This window comes from Nylanderia fulva, unplaced genomic scaffold (genome assembly GCF_048542155.1).
Source record: "Nylanderia fulva isolate GAGA-0341 unplaced genomic scaffold, ASM4854215v1 Scaffold14, whole genome shotgun sequence".
Lineage (NCBI taxonomy): Eukaryota > Metazoa > Arthropoda > Insecta > Hymenoptera > Formicidae > Nylanderia > Nylanderia fulva.
The window spans coordinates 4,723,934-4,743,297 of NW_028189622.1; the positions used below are offsets into that span (position 1 = coordinate 4,723,934).

The 19,364-nt window shown below is 34.5% G+C and overlaps 1 protein-coding gene across 2 annotated transcripts; it reads right to left on the reverse strand.

Annotated features, from left to right (window-relative positions):
- Positions 1-1,216: 1,216 nt before the first annotated feature.
- On the reverse strand, positions 1,217-18,896 carry hbn (aristaless related homeobox homeobrain). 2 transcript variants are annotated; one of them, XM_085480219.1, is made up of 4 exons: positions 18,503-18,896; positions 9,141-9,406; positions 5,038-5,122; positions 1,217-3,787 (listed from the first exon to the last, which is right to left on the reverse strand). In XM_085480219.1, exons 1-4 carry the CDS (start codon positions 18,573-18,575, stop codon positions 3,321-3,323), a joined length of 891 nt encoding a protein of 296 aa, XP_085336345.1. In that variant the 5' UTR covers positions 18,576-18,896; the 3' UTR covers positions 1,217-3,320. The 2 variants fall into 2 exon arrangements, with proteins under 2 accessions (XP_085336345.1, XP_029156315.1); XM_029300482.2 differs by having other exon boundaries at positions 5,035-5,122.
- Between the last annotated feature and the right edge of the window lie 468 nt (positions 18,897-19,364).

A 19,364-nucleotide genomic window follows, 5' to 3' on the forward strand; every position in this document is an offset into this window, starting at 1 on the left:
ATTATGCGACACGGTCGTTGAGCTAAAACGCAAGCGGCAGATTTCGAAAGCGTGTGCGTACTTGTCTTAATGTGGCCGTATAAAATGTCTGAACCCTCTAACTCTTTCTTTGCCTAAAAAACTCACGAAAATGTACGTATCCATTCGTCGCCGCGTCTTTGTCGACCTCTTTCCATATTTTCTCCCTTTCTCCTCTTTTTTTAGTTCCGTATAAATGATTAAAAAGCAGTTCGGACGCGTCAGTAAAAATTTCACCTGTAAGTCTCCACGCGAATTGCCTCGTAAAATAAAATATCATTCACCCGTTCTACGTTATCCGAGCGTTTTATCGAGACCGCCAAGCAGGTGGTGCAATAATTACCTTCCCGCGCGATAACGCGCCGACGATAACGATAATTCTCGCGTTCGCCGTGCGGCCTTCGCCCCTTCGCGCGACAGATAAATTTCTGATAACGCGGATAAATTGGCCGGATTGTAATTGCCGTTGTGCGTGTTACCGGCGTCCACGCCCGGGATGCGCCCTGGTCTCCCTTCCCTCGCTCTCTTCACGAACGAAATTCACTTTCGACGACGGAAAATGCGTGCAGCCCGAAAGGAGGGGTGCGATTAAACGCGCGGGCGTTTAGGATCCGTGGGAATTCGGGGTTCGTGCGGGTGCAGCACTGCCAGCTGCACGCGGAATTCAGGAAATTGTCGTAATGACGCGGCCGATACGCCAAATCTTTTCGTGATTAATGACGCGGAAGCGATTTTGTAGTACGCACCCTTCTCCTCTCCTCTACCCCTTGTGAATTGCCTTCAAACGGGGCGAATTAGGGTGGCGAAAGCACGGCTGCGAAAAAGCACCTGCGGCTTATTAACCGTGATACGCAAAGATCACTGCTGTACTTACTTGAAATATTTCGAGGATTGGAATCAGTGGCGTTTCCTGATGATTCCTATAAGCTCTCCACCCTTTACTTTCTTCCGCCGCCAAAATCGTTTCTTTTTTTTTTTTTTTTTAATTAATCCTAGATATTCAATATATCAATTAATTGTTTTTTTGCTTTATTTAAACGATTATAATTTTAATAATTATCCGAAATTTTTATTGCTTCATTTTAAAATCGAACTTTTAAAGGTCGATTTTTTTTTAAAGAAAACTGTCAATTAATGGCAAAGCAATATTAATTTCGGTAGGATTTATATATATGTATATATATATAGTTCTGCCTGATTCTTTGTAAGTGCAATATATTTCTTTAACTTAATGAATAACCTACATATTTACACAAAGTCTATAGTTGATATATATGATACATATGTATATATAACATGTCTAATGTGAATATGATACACATATTTTACAAAACTTCTTCTCGCGCGCAGTACATTTTCACCTGATACAAAACATACGCAGGCGAGATTCTGTAGAGCACTTGGAAGAAATTCTATACGGCTGCATTCGTCTATCTTTTATATCCAGGATAAAGGCAATTGTGACACAGGATAAATACGACATCTCGTTATATTTTCGTAATCAAATCAAATTAAATTGAATATATTAATCTAGATAATAGAATTAAAATAGTAACGTACACTGCTTCGACTAGGTTGTCGATGTTTGTACGACAATGTCTAGATGCATCCACCGTAATTCTATTATTTAATTAAATAAACAGAAAGAGTTGTCTCACTTTCAAAAATTTATAAGTAATTTATCACGTTAAACAATTTTTTAAATAACATATTTTAGTTTCGTATTTAGCCCAGTGTAACAATTAGCTTGATTCACTTCGAGGAACGAATTTTCGATATCGATGAAATAGATTGTTATATTAAACGTCGAGTAACAACGTAGCATTAAATAATTAGAATAACGATATAGTATAACATTATATAACGCTGCGCTGTACGCGACACTGTATCTCTGAAATCTCATTTTGATGTTTCGCGGAAACGCTGATGGAATCAATGAATTAACTTGTTGAAAATTGACGATGTTAATATCGAGGAAAAGAGACAGAGAGCGAGATGCATGTGTTTAATTAAAAGTGCAAATTTTGATGAAAGAAAATTTTGACAAAATAACTATATATTTTTTTCATAGACTACTAATGTTTTCTGTAATTCCCCAACTTTGTGAATTATATTTATTCAATAAAGGATTTAAATCATATTAAATATATTGTAATACAATACAATATAATAAATTAAAAAATTTTTTAATTATAATTGTAAACTCAATATGTTCTATTTTTCTATGTTTAATTAATATTGACATAGGTTATTTTATCATTAAAATTTTAATTTTATTCTTAGAGAAGAAAACTACGTATTTTTATCTATTCAGGATTTATTTAAAATTTATTAATTATTAAGTATTATAAATTATAAATTTAATAATTATTAATTAATAATTTAATTTCAAATCACGATGATTAAGACAATACTCGAGTTTCTGGATGTATTTCCGCTTTGGATCAAAGGACATGTGTATGCTATTACATACAACTAATTAACCCTCAGTTATTACTCATTTTTGGCCACCCTATTTTACCACTCATGGGTTAGAGTAACCCAGACTCTTCTTTTGTTTATATTTCTGGATCTAATGAAGCTATTTTGAAGTATTTTTTTTTTTCAATCGATACGCCAGACAGTAAAAAAAAAGCAAATGTCATCAGATTTCTACGACTCGAGATATTTGAGAACAAATGAAAAGTGATCTAAAATTTCGAAAAAATCATTTTTGATATGGGTTAACGTAACCCAGAGAGGTAACTGAGGGTTAATATTGATAACTAATAAATAGTAAATTTATGATTGCATCTTGCACAGACTTCTAATTAGAATTAAACATCGTGTATAAATCATTCAATCATATTGAGCTATGCCGATCAAATATGTTCAAAATTAATAGAACCTATCCAACAAATAATTAAAATTAATATCAAATGTCCTTTACTAACTGCTCAAACACATGCAACACTCGATTTCTAGGCCTTGATCCTACAAAATATTCCGAATAATACAAAAATAAATTATAAATAATTCTTTATTAGGACACCACGATGAGTGTTAAAATTTTCTTCAAATTAACTTTAAAATCTGAAATAAATGCGTTTCCTTCCGGAACAATGAATATATCAAAACACATTGAAAATCGATATCGAATCGTTGCGAACGAGGTAAATCTCTCCAAACCTGTTAATAAATAAGAAAATCCTTTTTACGCGCAGACCGCAAATTCAAAACATTTACGCTGGTATCAAATATGGGTAAAATTTCCCCGGGAACAAGTTCGTCATATTTACAAAAGTTTATAAGAGTTCTCACAGTTAATTGTCCGCCTTGCGTAGCACTTCCTCCGCCTTTACTCTCAGCACTTCCGCACTCTGCTTCCTGATCTCGTCATCGGACGACACCGAGTCCTCGTCCTTGTCGTTCTTCGAGCTCAGGTTCTGCGGTATACTCTGCACCCCCAGGTTCAGAGGATGCCCGCCGTGCAGATGGCCGCCCAGCGAGTGGCCGTTCATGTTATTGTGGTTCAATGACGAGCTCGGGTTAACGCTAATCGGCAACATCGTGCTGAGCGACGCCAGATTCTGCGACAACGGCAGTCCGATGTATTGCGACAGGATAGCGTGTAAAGGGGGTAACTTGGGCGCGCTCGTCGGCCAGGGTGGCGGGAAAACCGGCGGGATGAACCAAGGAAACGCACCGGTCGGTGGACCGGAGGAATCCGCACCTGGGACCCCGCCAGCCGTTTGTAGAAGCCGCGCGTGAAGAGACAATTCATTTACACCTGCGAATAGAAGTCGTGACGGTGGTAGCGTCAGATTTTTCTGCGGATCAAATTGCTTTAAGTCTCTGCACTGCGAAATATTTCTTTGCGAGACGTTCATCTAATTTATATTCTGACATCTATAATCTATTATTATCTATTGATATAATCATTCATCATTTATCACTCGTGTTTATTATAATACTGAATATATATTTTATTCATCTATATTTATATGCTTAAAAAAACTGTAATTGTACTTTAATAATCTAATTATCACTGCATTGAAATTTTTTCTTAGTCGCAGTAAATATATAATAAATCATATTTTTATATACATATATAATAAATCAATTAAATTAGTAAAACGCCAAAACATTTTAAAGAAATATTAATGTGCATTAAAAGCATAAAGAGTTAATTTACTTTGACTGTTAATGTACTTCCGCTTTTATGTCTATTTTTAGTTTAGAGAAAATAAAAATTCTGCCTTTCCATCTTCTTTCTAACTCTTTTAAATCAGAATAATACAAATGTAAGATATTCATTTTCACCTTTTTTCTATCCAAGCATTATCATTAACGTCGCAATAATATTCACGAATTAACACAAAGAAAACAATTTACAAATTTATACGATTGAATGTAATTAATAAAATTGATTACGGATGTCACATAGAGTCGCAAAACCATTAGTAGAATTTTTTCTCGCCATCAATCCGGCTCGCCGTGTACAAGCTTTACATCCACAGAGCGTTCCATGAAAAATTAATCGGCCACGTTTCTATTCTATATCATTCGCGCGTGATGGCTGCGACGGTCGACACTGAATTAGACGTAATTGTCGCCGATTGCATCTACCCTTCGTAATTCCGGGTCTCGTCGCCCTTCTCTTGCGCGTATTAGCGACGTAACACGCGCGTTACTACGTTACAGCGAAGCGAGAAAGCAAACGGTGGATGAAAACGAGCTTCCGCGATTGATTCGCGACAAATCAGTCCATTATCGTAGATACGAGCTAATTTTTTCTGATTCAATAATTTTTTTTTTTTTTTACTTAAACCGTGACATTATAAATGGGGCTACAATGTTACAAATCGTGATAATTTACTTGTAATAATTTTGTCAAAATATCTAATGGATCAACAATTACAAAAAGTTATTTGTATTATTAAAAAGTATCTTTTTTACTTGTATAGAAAGCAGAAAGTCTCATTTATATCATAATTAAAATTATTTGATTTAAATTATTATCTTTAATAAACTCACCACCTTGCTCGACATGCATGAAACTGGTATCTCTGCCCAATGCTTTTTCCTTCTTGCGCCACTTTGCACGTCGATTTTGGAACCAGACCTGAAACAGCAAATAATATTTTACAACAACATCGATCAACATTGAACACAATTACTCTGTATTCATTTTAAAAAAATTATATAGTAAAATAATCTGTTACAATATTTTCAATAAAACACTATAATTATTTTATACTAGCCCAATTAGTCTGTTACGAGATTATAGAGTTTGCCATCACTGTTGATCCGGAATTATCGAAATATTAGGACATTCGTCACGAAGATCCGAAATTGGCAGAAAAGACGTATGAGAACCCCAGGCGCGCGTATCAGAGCGGCCAACAAAAGCTTGCTCTCGAGGTTGATTAAGCTAATTGTTAACAATTATCCTGATTTCCTTCGTACCCCTGAGTGCCAGCAACCCCTGCCTTCGTTTCTATCCTCGTCTATCCTCCCCGACGACCCTATCGCTAGTCCGGTTGCCGTATAAATGCTTTCGCTTTCCGCTCGAGCTGCTCCGATTTTTCGTGGGTACCAGCGGAGGAGCAACGGAATAGAAAAAAAGAAAAGAAAGAAAAAAAAGAGGGAAAATTTTTTATTATACCTTAGACATTATGCACAGATTTAATAATATATTTAAAAAATGTAAAAAAATATTTTAAAAACCATTTAAAAATTTAGATATAAAAAATAAACTTGCGTAAATATACAATGTACATAATATATAATATCCGACGAATACGAAGTGTTAAATATAATCTATATTATAATTAAAAGAATAAATCGTGCAAAAAAATTTACTAATAATAAAAATAAAAGTAAATTTGATATAATTTATCTATATCTGTATAATTTATTAATTTTTTCTCACAAAAGATGCAAATTCGAAATAAGAGATTATGATTTATCACTATGAATTAATGATACGTCATATACAACGACATTAATTATAATTAACTTAAAAAATCGAATATAGCTGTGAATTACTGCCAGTTAGATTGAAACAAATTAGCAAGTTAGTTTCGGTCGAATAGCAGAATAAAATCAAGCGACGTGGGAAAATCGAGAACGCAACCGGAGAGAAGCAAGTGGCATTGAGGAGAAAGAGAGGAATAACTTGAAGCGAGGGAAAGAGGTCAGCGTTGCGAGACGAGGGCAGGAAATTTAATTGCCTAATTGCTGTTAATTATTTAATCGCTTCTGAATAGCTTTTAACGCCTAAGTGCTCACAAACCTTGCGCCATTTAAGCGACCCACCGCGAACTCGAAAGTTTGCAACGCCAAAGCGTTTCCATAACTGCCCTATATTAATCTCTCAAATCATTTACCATGGGCGGTCAGTAATATTTCCACAGTCCTATGTATGGATCTGAGGATGCTTTGTCGAATTTATAACTCAAGTATAAATATGCTTTTCTAATTAAATATTTAATAAGCTCTCTTTCTCTCTCTATTAAATTCTTACGTATACCATATATGATTTGTTCTTATTTTTCTCTGACTTAATACACTCCTGTCTTTAAGATAGATTCTTTCACTTTAATAAAAAAAATACATGCATTATTTATTAAAATATATCCGATAGACTATACCGAGAAAGAATTACGAAAAACTTATAGATATTTCCTTGAACTTTTTTTGAGAGAGAATTGTGATAATTTAATATACATCGCATATATAATTTGAAAACTATACGACATTGATATATTAGGTAAAAATAAATTCCAGATTGATCAAAAAATATTAAATAAAAAAAAAGAATATTTTTTTCCAGAATATATTGCAGTGAATAGATATAATGCAGTGAAGAGTAATTCGTAAAAATTTCATATAAAATATCGCGTCGCGATGTCCATATAAAAACTGAAAATTCCCTCGAAACGTCGAGCGATCGCGAATCGCCGGTCCAGGGTATAGGAAACGTCAGAAACGACTCGCGATTGCGTTACCATACGCGCGATCATCGATATATCGGCCAGCTGGGTTAATATCGAAAAATGGGGGTAATTTCGCATCTCGAAATCGACGTGAGGGAGAAAGAGAGAGGGGGAGAGAACAGGAGGATTTCCTAGATTGAAATAAAGTGGCCGTGGCACATCGGCTGCGCCGCGGCAGATCATTTAGCGGTTTTGTCGAGCGACGGCCAATTGCCGGCATTGTCGCTCCGCTGTACCACAATGGGCCAATCGGAATGTTCTCCATCTCTTTTCAGCATCATCGCCACCCTTCCGCCGGCGGCTCCACGCACAACCCTTCGCACTCTCTCTTTCTCGCGCCCTCTCTCTCTCTCTCTCTCTCTCTTTCATCCGTGTCGATATACATATAAAATATACTAGACGCACGCACACAAGTGCAGAAATGCGTACAAGTGTGTGCCTACTCCTTGTGTGTCGACAGTTTCTTTGTCGTACATCAGAATAAAACAATTGAATCGGGCGATTCCAAAGACGCACTGATTCGAGGATATTGGTTCTTTGAGGAAATCAATAAGAGGTTTTTCCCTTATCCAACATCTGTCAAAAATCGCTACCGCATCATATAATGTGCACTCATTCTTCTCTTTATATAGATAGATAATTTTTTTCTCCAATGTTAATTAATTTCGTGATAATTTAAACAAATTATAATTAACGAGTTTCAAATATAATATCAACTTGATTGTCGACTATAATCCTCTCAGTAATTTCTATTTGAAATTAAAATGTTTCTTGTACAAGTACATATATTATTATATGTATACCGTGAAAATTAATTTATTTTTAAAATGATATATTCGAAAGAAAGAGAGAGAGAGAACATAATTCTCTGTACGAATATAGAAGAGATGTCTAGCAGTTATTGTGGATTGAGCTACACCCCAACGTTGCAGCGTACTTGAATTTTCAAGGATGCTGCTTTAAAGTAATTCCAAAGCAGATTACACTGCTCTCTATATACGGAGCAACCCCCCTTCTGTGGAATTAACCATTGATGGATTCGAGGCGTAGCGTGTGTTTCGCAAAATTATAGATGGAAAACGGTAGCGTGAAATTTTGCGATACAATAGTCGTTAATTAGTTAAGTGACTCGCGCCTTGAAACTGAGTCGCAATCCTACAAACACTCGAGGATGCTCGACGCTAGTCAGAATCCGTCTACCTCCGTATAAGATCCATACAGAAATTAATTCGCATGACGATTGCTGCATGTGAAAATCAATTTATTATACACGTTCATTGCATTCTATCTGCATACACTAATCCCTATATAATGTTATGACAACATTAGATTTATTCATGCGAGAAACAAGTTTAAATTTAATATAATTATAAATAACAACATATGGCTGTACAAACAAGTTTTGTTGTATTATTGATACATAATATTATTAGCACACATTACATTGCCTCGATTTTCCTTTTAATAATATTCCCTATATTTAACATAAAATTTATACGAGCTCGCAAATAGCCTTTTAAACTTCTTTGTCCTAGGGTCGAATCTAAAGCTCGTCATTTAAACTACTTACAAAACTTGCGAATGCCACTATCAAATGCGTGAAATTCAGCGACACACGCGTGCCTTTCGGGCTTTGTGAATTCGTCCAGCCAAAGCGGCGAAAGGTTAATTATGCTTCTGCAACTGTCTCGTCGTCTGGCGAAATCTGGCCCGACTTCCTTCCCTCTTTCTCTTCAAGCCGCATTTGGAATATTCAAGCCGGTCGTTGCACGGAAATGACATAAGCTAATCTTTTGAAAGTACACGGCGATCGAGAGTGTCGAGACTATATTTTATTCTTGTGAAACACGATATTTAATAACGGCAATGTCATTGTTCTTTTGAACTAACATTAGACAATTTCATCTAAATTTATTACATTTACTATTATATTTTTTATAATATAATAATATACATTTTATTATATTTTATTACAAGTTATTTCTCAGATTTATTTGAAAAATTATTAAAGCCGCGTCTGTCGTGAATTTCTAACTTACTTTATTCATTTCGAAACGTTCGCGAGAATTTTTGTCATTTCCGCGAAACCTTTTTCAACTACCACATGTTATCTTTCCAGATTCAATCGTTCATCAAAAGTACCTGTACTCTCGCCTCCGAAAGATCCAGCCTCATCGCCAGCTCCTCCCTGGTGAACACATCCGGGTACTGCGTGTTCCCGAAAGCCTTCTCGAGTTCGTGTAGTTGATAGGTTGTAAAAGTCGTCCGAGACCTTCGTACCTTGCGTGGACGATCGGATTCACCCAGGTTCAACGGATCGTGCAACGCATCGTTGATCTGATGATCGCTCAAGTGACCGAGCTCCGTGTCGCCGCCATCGACGACTGCGTCAGATGATGTCGCGTGATCTAAAATCAATTATATGCTACTCTGAAAGCGTGATTGCGCTCATTCATTTCACAACTTTTTATAAATATAATTTTAAAAATTAATAATCTGACTAATAAGCGAGCATTAATAAATGTGTGTTTTAAATTAAATCCTAACAAATTTGGATCAACTTAATAAAAATTTAAAAGATCAATACCATGTAAATTTGATTTTATTTTACAAAAAAAGTGTATGTGCGTTGTCACTTGTATTAATTTACTTTCTTATAATGGCATCTGTTTATAAGAATCTATTCGCAATCGATTTATACCTTATATTACTGCGTTGAAATATATAATTATATATTAATAGCAATAATTTTCGATTGTGCACAAGAATTGAGTAACGAACATAAAACTCTGAATTTTATCGCTATTTCTTTTCTATTCCGAATTTCGTCACTTAATATATTATAAATATTCGAATAATATATCCGAAATGATCGGAATATTTCCGACACCTCGCGAACGAATGGAAACTCAATTCCAGTTGGAATAAGATTACGAAAATTATCATTGACAATCAAAGTGTGATTGGCTTGGATTCGCTCGGAATCTCGAAGATTCATAATAACTTAAAGAAACGAATGGAATCGCGATCAAGTTCGCGAGACGAAAATTCACACGTTTCTGATTGAATAAATTGCAAAATAGCATAGGTAACATATAATAGCTCCCTAGAACATAATTTCTAAAACGCGCATCTTTTTTCACACTACAGATTCATAAATTCCAAACACGATAAGATTAATAAAATAAGATTGAGAGATTCTTGTAAGACAGATTTTGAAGATGAAATCGAAAAGAGCTATTCGTAAGTAGCTGCTCGAAAATGGCCGAAGCTTTCAGTTCCGTAAGACGCGAGAAAATTTGCAACCCTTCACATTTATCGGCGCATTTCCGCTTGCTAAATACGTCAAATATACGTCAAACAGTAGCTCCGATACTTGAGCGCGCGGGGAGACGATCGAGGCGATTAAACCATATCGCTTCGCGTTGCCAAAACGAAATTGTCGTTTTGCCTGATATACCGACTCTGGCGGCGGCGGCGGCGGCGGCGGCGGCGGCAACAGCGGGGAGATACAGGTTCAATTTCATTTTTAAGCCGCACAACGACCGGTACCGATATAACCGATACGCCGATGACGTCCGATCGGCGGATTTGCCAATTTTTAAGCCTCGCTTCATCTTTTTTTACATTTTTTTTTGTTTCACCGCTCCATACATGCGCCCGCGCGGACACACGCGTGTACACGCCCGCGAAATACCCTACAAATGTAAGTGCGCGCACATTATATATACGTATGTGCTCGACAGTACTTAAAAGCCGTCGCTGTCAGTGATTAGCAAATATCACGAGTGCACACTCTGCCCACCCTTCTTCCACCTTTTCCTCCTCCCTCTGTGTCTCTCTCTCTCTCTCTCTCTGTCACGATACAGCAACAGCCTTGCTGTTGCAACCCCCGTGCAACACATGCCCTTCTCGGGCGATCGCATCCCGCCTCTAGTCCTCCCTCAGTCATATTTCCTACCATGACCACTCGTTCTGTCTTTGCGCGAACATCGACGAGGGCTTAAAGCCCTATTAGAGTAAACTACGCGTAGAAAAGGTATGTATTTCGTTCGATTCGCGTTAAGCGAGAAATCAAATCGCGCCGTATGTCGACTTTGTATAAACGGGAGCCTTTCGCGATCATCGTCGGTTAATCTGAACATAAAATGGTTTAAATTTTGCAAATCAAACAATAGGATGAATAATCTCGCGACGATGGAACAATAGGATCTTCGCGGACGAGCGATTATTTCTATAGCGAGATTAATTATATATAAAAGTTATATATCGCAGAGTTTACATAAAATTGTTATTCGTATATATACATCTCTCTGTCGTGTCTATTTTTTGCATTTATATTAAAAATTTTAATAATTGACGATTAATGTGCGGCGATTATTTTTCAACAACTTTGTTATAAAACCCTACGACTCTACAATGTCGGATCGATACGCGCAAAAATGTTTGAAAAACGCGAGATATTGTGCGAAACGTTCAAATAATAACAATTCGGTTGATCTGCATGTAATTTCAAAAGGCACTTGACGCGTTAAAAATAAATCCATCGAGTTTAACGAGTTTAAAAAAAAAAGACGCACAAAACGAACCATTACGCTTGATGCGCTTGACGAGATGTCAGAAGGATGTCGCCGAGCGGATTGCGCGAGCGAAAAGTAGCAGAAATATCTCTCGGATTCCTGAAAAATGCATCGCGGTAAAAATGCCACGGCAAAACCTGACGGGTGATAAAAATCGCAGGCGTCGCGACAAACCTTGTTACGCCTCTTTGACGCTTGTAAGAAGTGATATATATATACACACGCGCGTCACAAATTGCCGCTTACGATTTATTATTTCCCTTTGAATCTTTTGTTGCGTCGGTAATCTTGAAAGCGCGATACGAGCGAGCTTCCTTTCTCGGACTTCCTCATCTTTTGCGCAAGGAGCTTCCTATAGGTCTCTAACAAAAGACAAAAGTATATCGAACTTTTCATTGCGGTCAAACTCGTTACTGAAAACTTTCAAGTAGGAAGTTAATACGTTTTTCCGTTTGACAAAAAAATGAAAAACTTATTGATTGATTTAAGATTATTTTAATTTTTTATTACATATGTATCTTTTACTGCGTAATTTAAAATATCTGTAAAAAAAGTTAAAAACTATTAATAAAAACATGAAAAAAAATTTTTTATACAATTAAAAAATGTTATTATAAATCGATGTAATAATAAAATAGAAAGAAAAGATATGAATTATATGTCATATGTCAAAAGTCGCTAAAAATTAATAGAAAGAAACTTCTAATACATTTCAATAGAAACGAATAGAAGAGCAATTACAAATATGACATATAATCCATATATTTATTGCTTATTGAGACATGATTAGATTTATATTAATGTTTACAACCACAACGCTCACTGATCTATCGATAAAATCGACGTTGCATCCTCATTACTGCGAATTGGGCTAATTAAGCTGAGCTAACTGCATATCGCGCTTTAGATTAATGCATATAAATTGGATAAGGACCTGAGACCGAAGCAGCAATTACAAAGTTACAACGGTTCGCTACGACTTCGTCTACATCCGCTTACGCGCATACGCGCCCCGACTAATTTCACATTAAATTATAATCTGCTTCAAGAGTACGTTTCCGCGAAATCGCTTCATATTACACTATGCCACATCTTCTAAATAGTATCTAACTTGATAAATGTAATCTATCGAATTTCTGTGTACGCTACAAATTAATTCTAATCATCTTGCATCAACCAATAAAAGCCACCATTAGCACTAATAAATATTACTATCCTCTGAACTGGTTCGTTTGTTTAACGCAACTTGACCTGTTCTACCCCAAAATATATTCTACCTAAGAAAATATTTAATCGGTCCCTTTTCAGCGAAAAACATTTATCAAAACCAAACAGGTCAGATCTTTCGAGGAAAAAGGAAACACAAGTGAGTCACACTGACAGCTAGAACGGAGCAGGTATGTTAGTTTGTCTGGTTTCTCATTAGTTCAGATTACTTGTAATTCAAAGTTAATATGTCATTTTAAATGCTTCAATTTATGAGACTTGACCAATAACGCACGAGGTAACCATTTCGAATGACCGTAAGATTACAAATTATCCATCCTTGTAGAGCGCGCATCCATTCATCCCGTTCAGCGCGTCTCCATTCGGGCTAATTAGACAAGCATTTACTACTCATGCGTAATAATGCTAATCCTACTTTTCGGTGTCGATACATGGCGAGCAGTTGTGATAGGATGAACCGAGAGAAACGATTGAAAACGTAAGCGTGCACATTGCCCGCCGGCGCACGTTATACGCACGCATATTATGTTTGTGTGCACGCATGGGCTTTCGCACGCGTACGTGAGAGAGAGAGAGAGAGAGAAAGGGAGAAAGAGAGAGGGGCATCGTCGTACTAATCCAAGCTGAATAGAGAGATTTCAATGTTTTTATGTCGGGGCACAATGGAGTACCCACTTGATGCTTAGCTCTCCATTGCTTTTTATTAAATCTACGGTGCGCCGACGCCTGATGTAGACCAGACGACCAAGGCAGGATAGGGTAGGTAGAGATAGCCGAGAGGGTGACGCTCGTAACGGCGAAATTAAAAATTTATTTACCGTGCCGATCGCAGGCCCATGTCGCCAATTATTCCGTCATGAAGTCGAAGAAATTGCCGAGAAAATTGTATCAATGATTGTGACGATGAGAGCCTTTAGATAACGTTTGTGAAGATTAGTAGAGAAACTCGGGGAAATTTATAAATATAAATTGTATTATATGATAACTACTTAACAGTATTAATCACGGAAATAATAATAAGCGGTGAACATGCACCCTTTTCTTACGATAAGATCCTTCATTTCGCGTTACAGAGGATACTTTATATATTCGCACTTTCGCGCCTACGCAAATTTTTTCCTAGAAAATAATAATTCTCTTAAACTGTCATTCCTAATATGATATAATGTTTATAAGCGTTCAAGCATTTACGTATAATATGTGAGAATTATAATATATAAAAATAAAATATTATGACACAACATATAAATTATTTATCTAGATTATATTGAGTATATAATGCAAAAAATCTAAAGACCTCAAAGAAATAATGCTATTAAGAAAGAAAACAGAAATAATGCTACCGAGAAAGAAAACAAAAATCAGTATTGTCACTTAGATGCACTTGGCTATATCTAAAGATATCTAAAAGATTCGAGATCGTCCAAAATTTCTTGCAATGAAATTTCCTTGATGTAATAAAATCTCCTACGAAATCTTTTCAAAATCACACCTCTGACGCGAATACGCAGTTAAAGTCTCCGCAACTCAAAGTAGTCAATCTCGTCGTTTTCCCCTCGAAAAGTTTCCCCTGTGAAAGTAATCAATCTTATACAAAAGATGAGAAATCTTTTTTTCAATAATTTGTCCTAGTGCGTACGTAAATTCCACTTGTCTTCGCAATAATTAGAGTACGCATAACAAAAGTGTTTTTCAAATTTTGCGTCCAGGTCGCTCTAAAAAGGATCGTTCTTCCTGTAAGGCGCCTATGCGGATTATGTGTCTAAGCGTTAAGCGTTAAAAGGGATTTATGTCTGTCCGGATCGCGACTGGCCAGTCGGTGAAATATACTTTCGTGAGACAGGAGCGGATTACAAGTGGCCGAGGACTTTACACTGAAAATCTAATAAAATCCTTAAGGAGAATTACGTTAATACGGCAGCCGCGTGTTCCGGGATAAAACGTGACGGGATCACGTTTCAAAAAAAAATGTTGTGGGACACGCGTTTATAAAAATTTATAAAATGTAAGAAATATTATATAAAAGAAATATATCTTTCTCTCTCTCTCTCTCTTTCTCTCTTCCATATAAAAATACATAATAAAATATCAAGTTATAAATATGTTTTGTATAAACTAGAGAGATATAAATAAATATATGAACACATTTCATTGTTCAAATATGTATATATCTCATTTTTTAATAAGAAAAAATTATGTAATATAAAATATGTAATATTATATTATTAATATTTAGTAATCTTTTTTTGATTCAAAAATTCAATTTGGATAATTTATTTTAAACATTATATTTAGAATTTTACGATGATATCATATATTGTATCATTATTTTAATAATAATAGAAAAAATTAAATATTTACGGCCGCAGAATATTCACATCATTATGGCAAATACGAATTATATAATGCTATTTTGCTCTTTTAAAACTAACCGTGAATTATAATAGATGTAGATTCGTCCGAGAATATACAAACATTGCAAATATACATAAATTATATTTCTAATAATTTATATATTTATGATAGCCGTGGAGCAACACACATTGTTCACATATAATTTCCAGCGTTTGCACGTCACACTTAGTATTTCTGTATTTGTACATTGCATATGCACATATAAAGAGACAATGTACATCTGATGTATACACGCAATTTTGCGTGTCGTAACTTCGTGCCGTAAATTCGTGTTACAGCAGTTATCACTGATCGCATATAAATTGAAGACTAAGTAAATCCTCATTTTATAAAATGTATTTTTTATAAAAAAAAAAAAAAAAAGAAAAAACGCGAGCACAATTCAAGATAAAATCATCGTTGAGCCGATTATCTCAGATTATAATATTGAAAGCAATGCTATTTTTGAATCATTGCAGTTGACAATCTAAAAATAGCGGCGTACTTGACATATACGAATATAATTGTATATGCAAACCTAATGTGTGAGAGAGCCACTTTATATTTATATCTGTATATATACTTTGACATGTTCTAATAAAAATGTCAAGGGGGATCATTATCTATCGTAATTATTTCGTTTATAAATACCTTTGTAATTAATCTTTAAATTAAAACTTGATTTAAGCGTAAAGTTATATTTAAAATTGAATATATTAAATTAAACACGTAAATATAAAATAAAATAAAAATAATTAAGATAATTATATATAATTTTTGAAGCTTGCAAAACTTAATTGCCAAAAATAACATTTTTATTCGCTTCTAAGTTAAATTATTAGACTTTCCAGAAAATATTACTAATTATAAGATAATATAAATCTCTCTTTCATAAAATATGTAATGACTAGACTTTGAATTATATGTAAATTGCATATTTGTTTTTGCATATTCTACGAGAGCATTAATAATGTGAACAAATTATGTTTTCAACTAATTAATGTTAATTATACATTACTTCAATTATATAACTTATAGATGTGTGCCATTATAAAAAACATGATTTGGAATTATTAAGTATCTTCTATTTAATTACCTAATACATACCTAATTAAGTACCTAATTTTGAGAAAGAGAGAGATCAAATAAAAAGTCATCTACATATTAATCTCACATCTGTCTAATATATTTTTTAATCTCAAATATGATTCAATGACTATTTTAAATTTAAGAAATACCTTTATAAGCAAGACCAAAAAGTTGGTTCGTTTAATAAAAATATATTGGGATCGTATCTGTTTGCCTATAAAACGGTTGTAATCGACTAGTAGCGAGTAGACGTAATAACGTAATTCTTTATAAATTCGATAACACGATTTATCATGCCGTGACGATTCTACAAAGCGCATGCAGCGAAACAATCTACCTCTTCGTGTGCCTCTCTCCGCAGCCTAACCGCGCGCATGTCGCACTCGCGTGTCGCATAACATCGTGTAGTAAATTCACGTTGTAGTAAATTCCGATTGTCACCACAGATTCTGTAACCTACGACGACCTAATTACGTAACATTACCTTTAATTGCGCAATCCTAAAATTGGCAATGTAAGTTATAAAGCTCTTTCTCACATCGTCCAAATTTGCAGCTTCATATCAATTATACCTCATTTTTCAAGATTCAGATTTAAAATATACTTGTGCGTACGTATTTTTAGTTATTATTGTTTCATAAAAATATGGATATCAGTTTTGAGTTTTTTTGCGAGTTTATATATGTATATATATTTTTTATTAAAAAATAGAGGAATATTTGTAAAAATTTTAACAATTTCTGATTCAAAAAATTAGAAATTTATAATTTATAATTAGAATATATAATTTATAATTTTAATATATAATTAGAATACGTACATACACATATTTTAATAATTTATATATTATTTTAAATATATATAATATTTTTAATTTATATCTTTTCCTTTCTTATTTTCCCCCCTAAAGAAGATAAAAATTCTCTGATAAATTAAAAACCCGTAAAGACGTTTCATATTTGCGTAGCGATTCACACATAGATATTAAAATCAGCAATTAGTCATCCTTAATGACTTTGAAAACATGGTTGGTTGTCATTTGAAAAATTATAGAACGATATGAATCTTATCAGATAATATTCGCATTTTATTCACGATACATCATCTTGAAATAAATATACACCGAACAAATAAACATCTAACGAGAGCAATATGTATAAATATAAAAATAATTTTTTTTAAACTTCTTTTGATGTATATCATCCTATGTAAGCGAATCGAATATTAACCAATATTTTATTTGTATATTTATTGTAACAAAAACATCTTGAAATTTTAACAGTAAAAATTTGCATTTGCTATTCGCTCATTGTTATTCGTTCGCTCAATATATGCTCCTCTCAGAAAATCTACGTTATTATAATGAGAAAGAAAGTATGTTCGTGTCGCTATCGCATCACGATCGATTGGTATCAAGGTAATAAAAATTGTAACAGTGACTTCTTATCGCGATCTGACAATCATTATATACGATTGCATACAATCATTTCGTGAATGAAGATATGATTGTTTTATTATACTAAGCAGTATTGTTGTGTATATATATCTATATATAAATTAATAAACTCAGAAAAAAATATTTAATTTATAACTAAAGCTTATTTTGTCTAATGCGGTACGATAAATACGATAAAGTAAAAGAGAATTATCTATTGCAAATTGAATAATTTTTGTGATCCTATAATCTTATTATTATTATTTATACAAGTACACATAGTACAAGTATATTATAAAAATTTATAAATGTGTAAGAAATAATAAATCTATAAAAAATATTCATATGATTATCCACTACTAAAGCAATAATAATTATGAAAGATAAATATAATGAACTTTTCCAACAAAAATGTTATATACGTCAAATCATAATCAAATTTAATGATTTCTAAATATAATGTTTAATTTATCTAAATTACTATTATTTTTTTAATACCTTAAAATTTGTCATTATATAAAGTAGTTATAAACTGTTAAATATTTTTAATTAAAGATAATTTTTAATATTTTAATTCGTAAAAATGTATATCTAAAGTAAACTATGCTTATATATTTATTCGTCACATTTTATTAACATAGATTAATATATATTTCTGTACTAGAGAAAATTAAATTTGTACGCTCCTAAAATGTCTTAAATCCACCAATTGGCAAAAATAAAAAACTAAAGTAGAATATATCATACAAATATAAATAGATAAACACAATTTATCATACCTTCATCCTTGCCATGACCCAATATCTGATCGATGGTGTACACATTTCTCTTTTGATTATAAGTCTGGGCCATTCTAAAGAAATCTTTCTCCCCGAAAATCACTGACGCAAAGTTTCGCGATATTCAATGGCAAACAAGTGGCAATACGAAACAGTCCTCGATCCACGAAAATCACTGACAAATCATAAATTGTCTCCCGAGTGGCACGCGCGCAAATTGAATCTCCCGCCGAGTCGCGTGTGCTTCCGAATATAGTGTGGTCCAGCCGGAAGAAAGTATGAGAGTAAAGAAAAAGCGAGAGAATCTGAGAAGGATGGAGAATGAGGAGAGACACAGGAGATTGTCGAATACTTCACGCTTCGTTCTCCACCTTCTCGACGGAAAATGCGTCAATCGACGGCGCACCACGAACTGGCTCGTCGGACATGAAAGCAGCCCTTAATATCGCGTACACCCGCCCCACCTTGCAACCCCTAACACCGCCATATTAGCCCCTCGACCAATGAAAGCGCATGCTTTTCACCCAAAGCCACCCCGTAATCGGAGGCTGAATGAAGCCTGGGCGGGGAATATTTTGCCCTTTCCGCGTAAATCCCCGGATTTTTTCTGGCTCCCCTACCCGTCTCTCTCTCCCTCTCTATCCGCCCGCCCTCTTACTGTCTCTTTTCGCCCTTCCGACTGTTTCCTGTTCCTCTACATTCGATCCATCGACCTACGTGCATCTTCTTCATTCCTCCCGTCTCTCTTCTTCTTTACGTCCTTTGCGTTCTCCATATCACATTCTTTCTATTCCTTGTCTTTTCTTACCTTTCATTCTCTTCTCCCGATTAAGAAATTATCTTAAAAATTCAAAAGATTTAC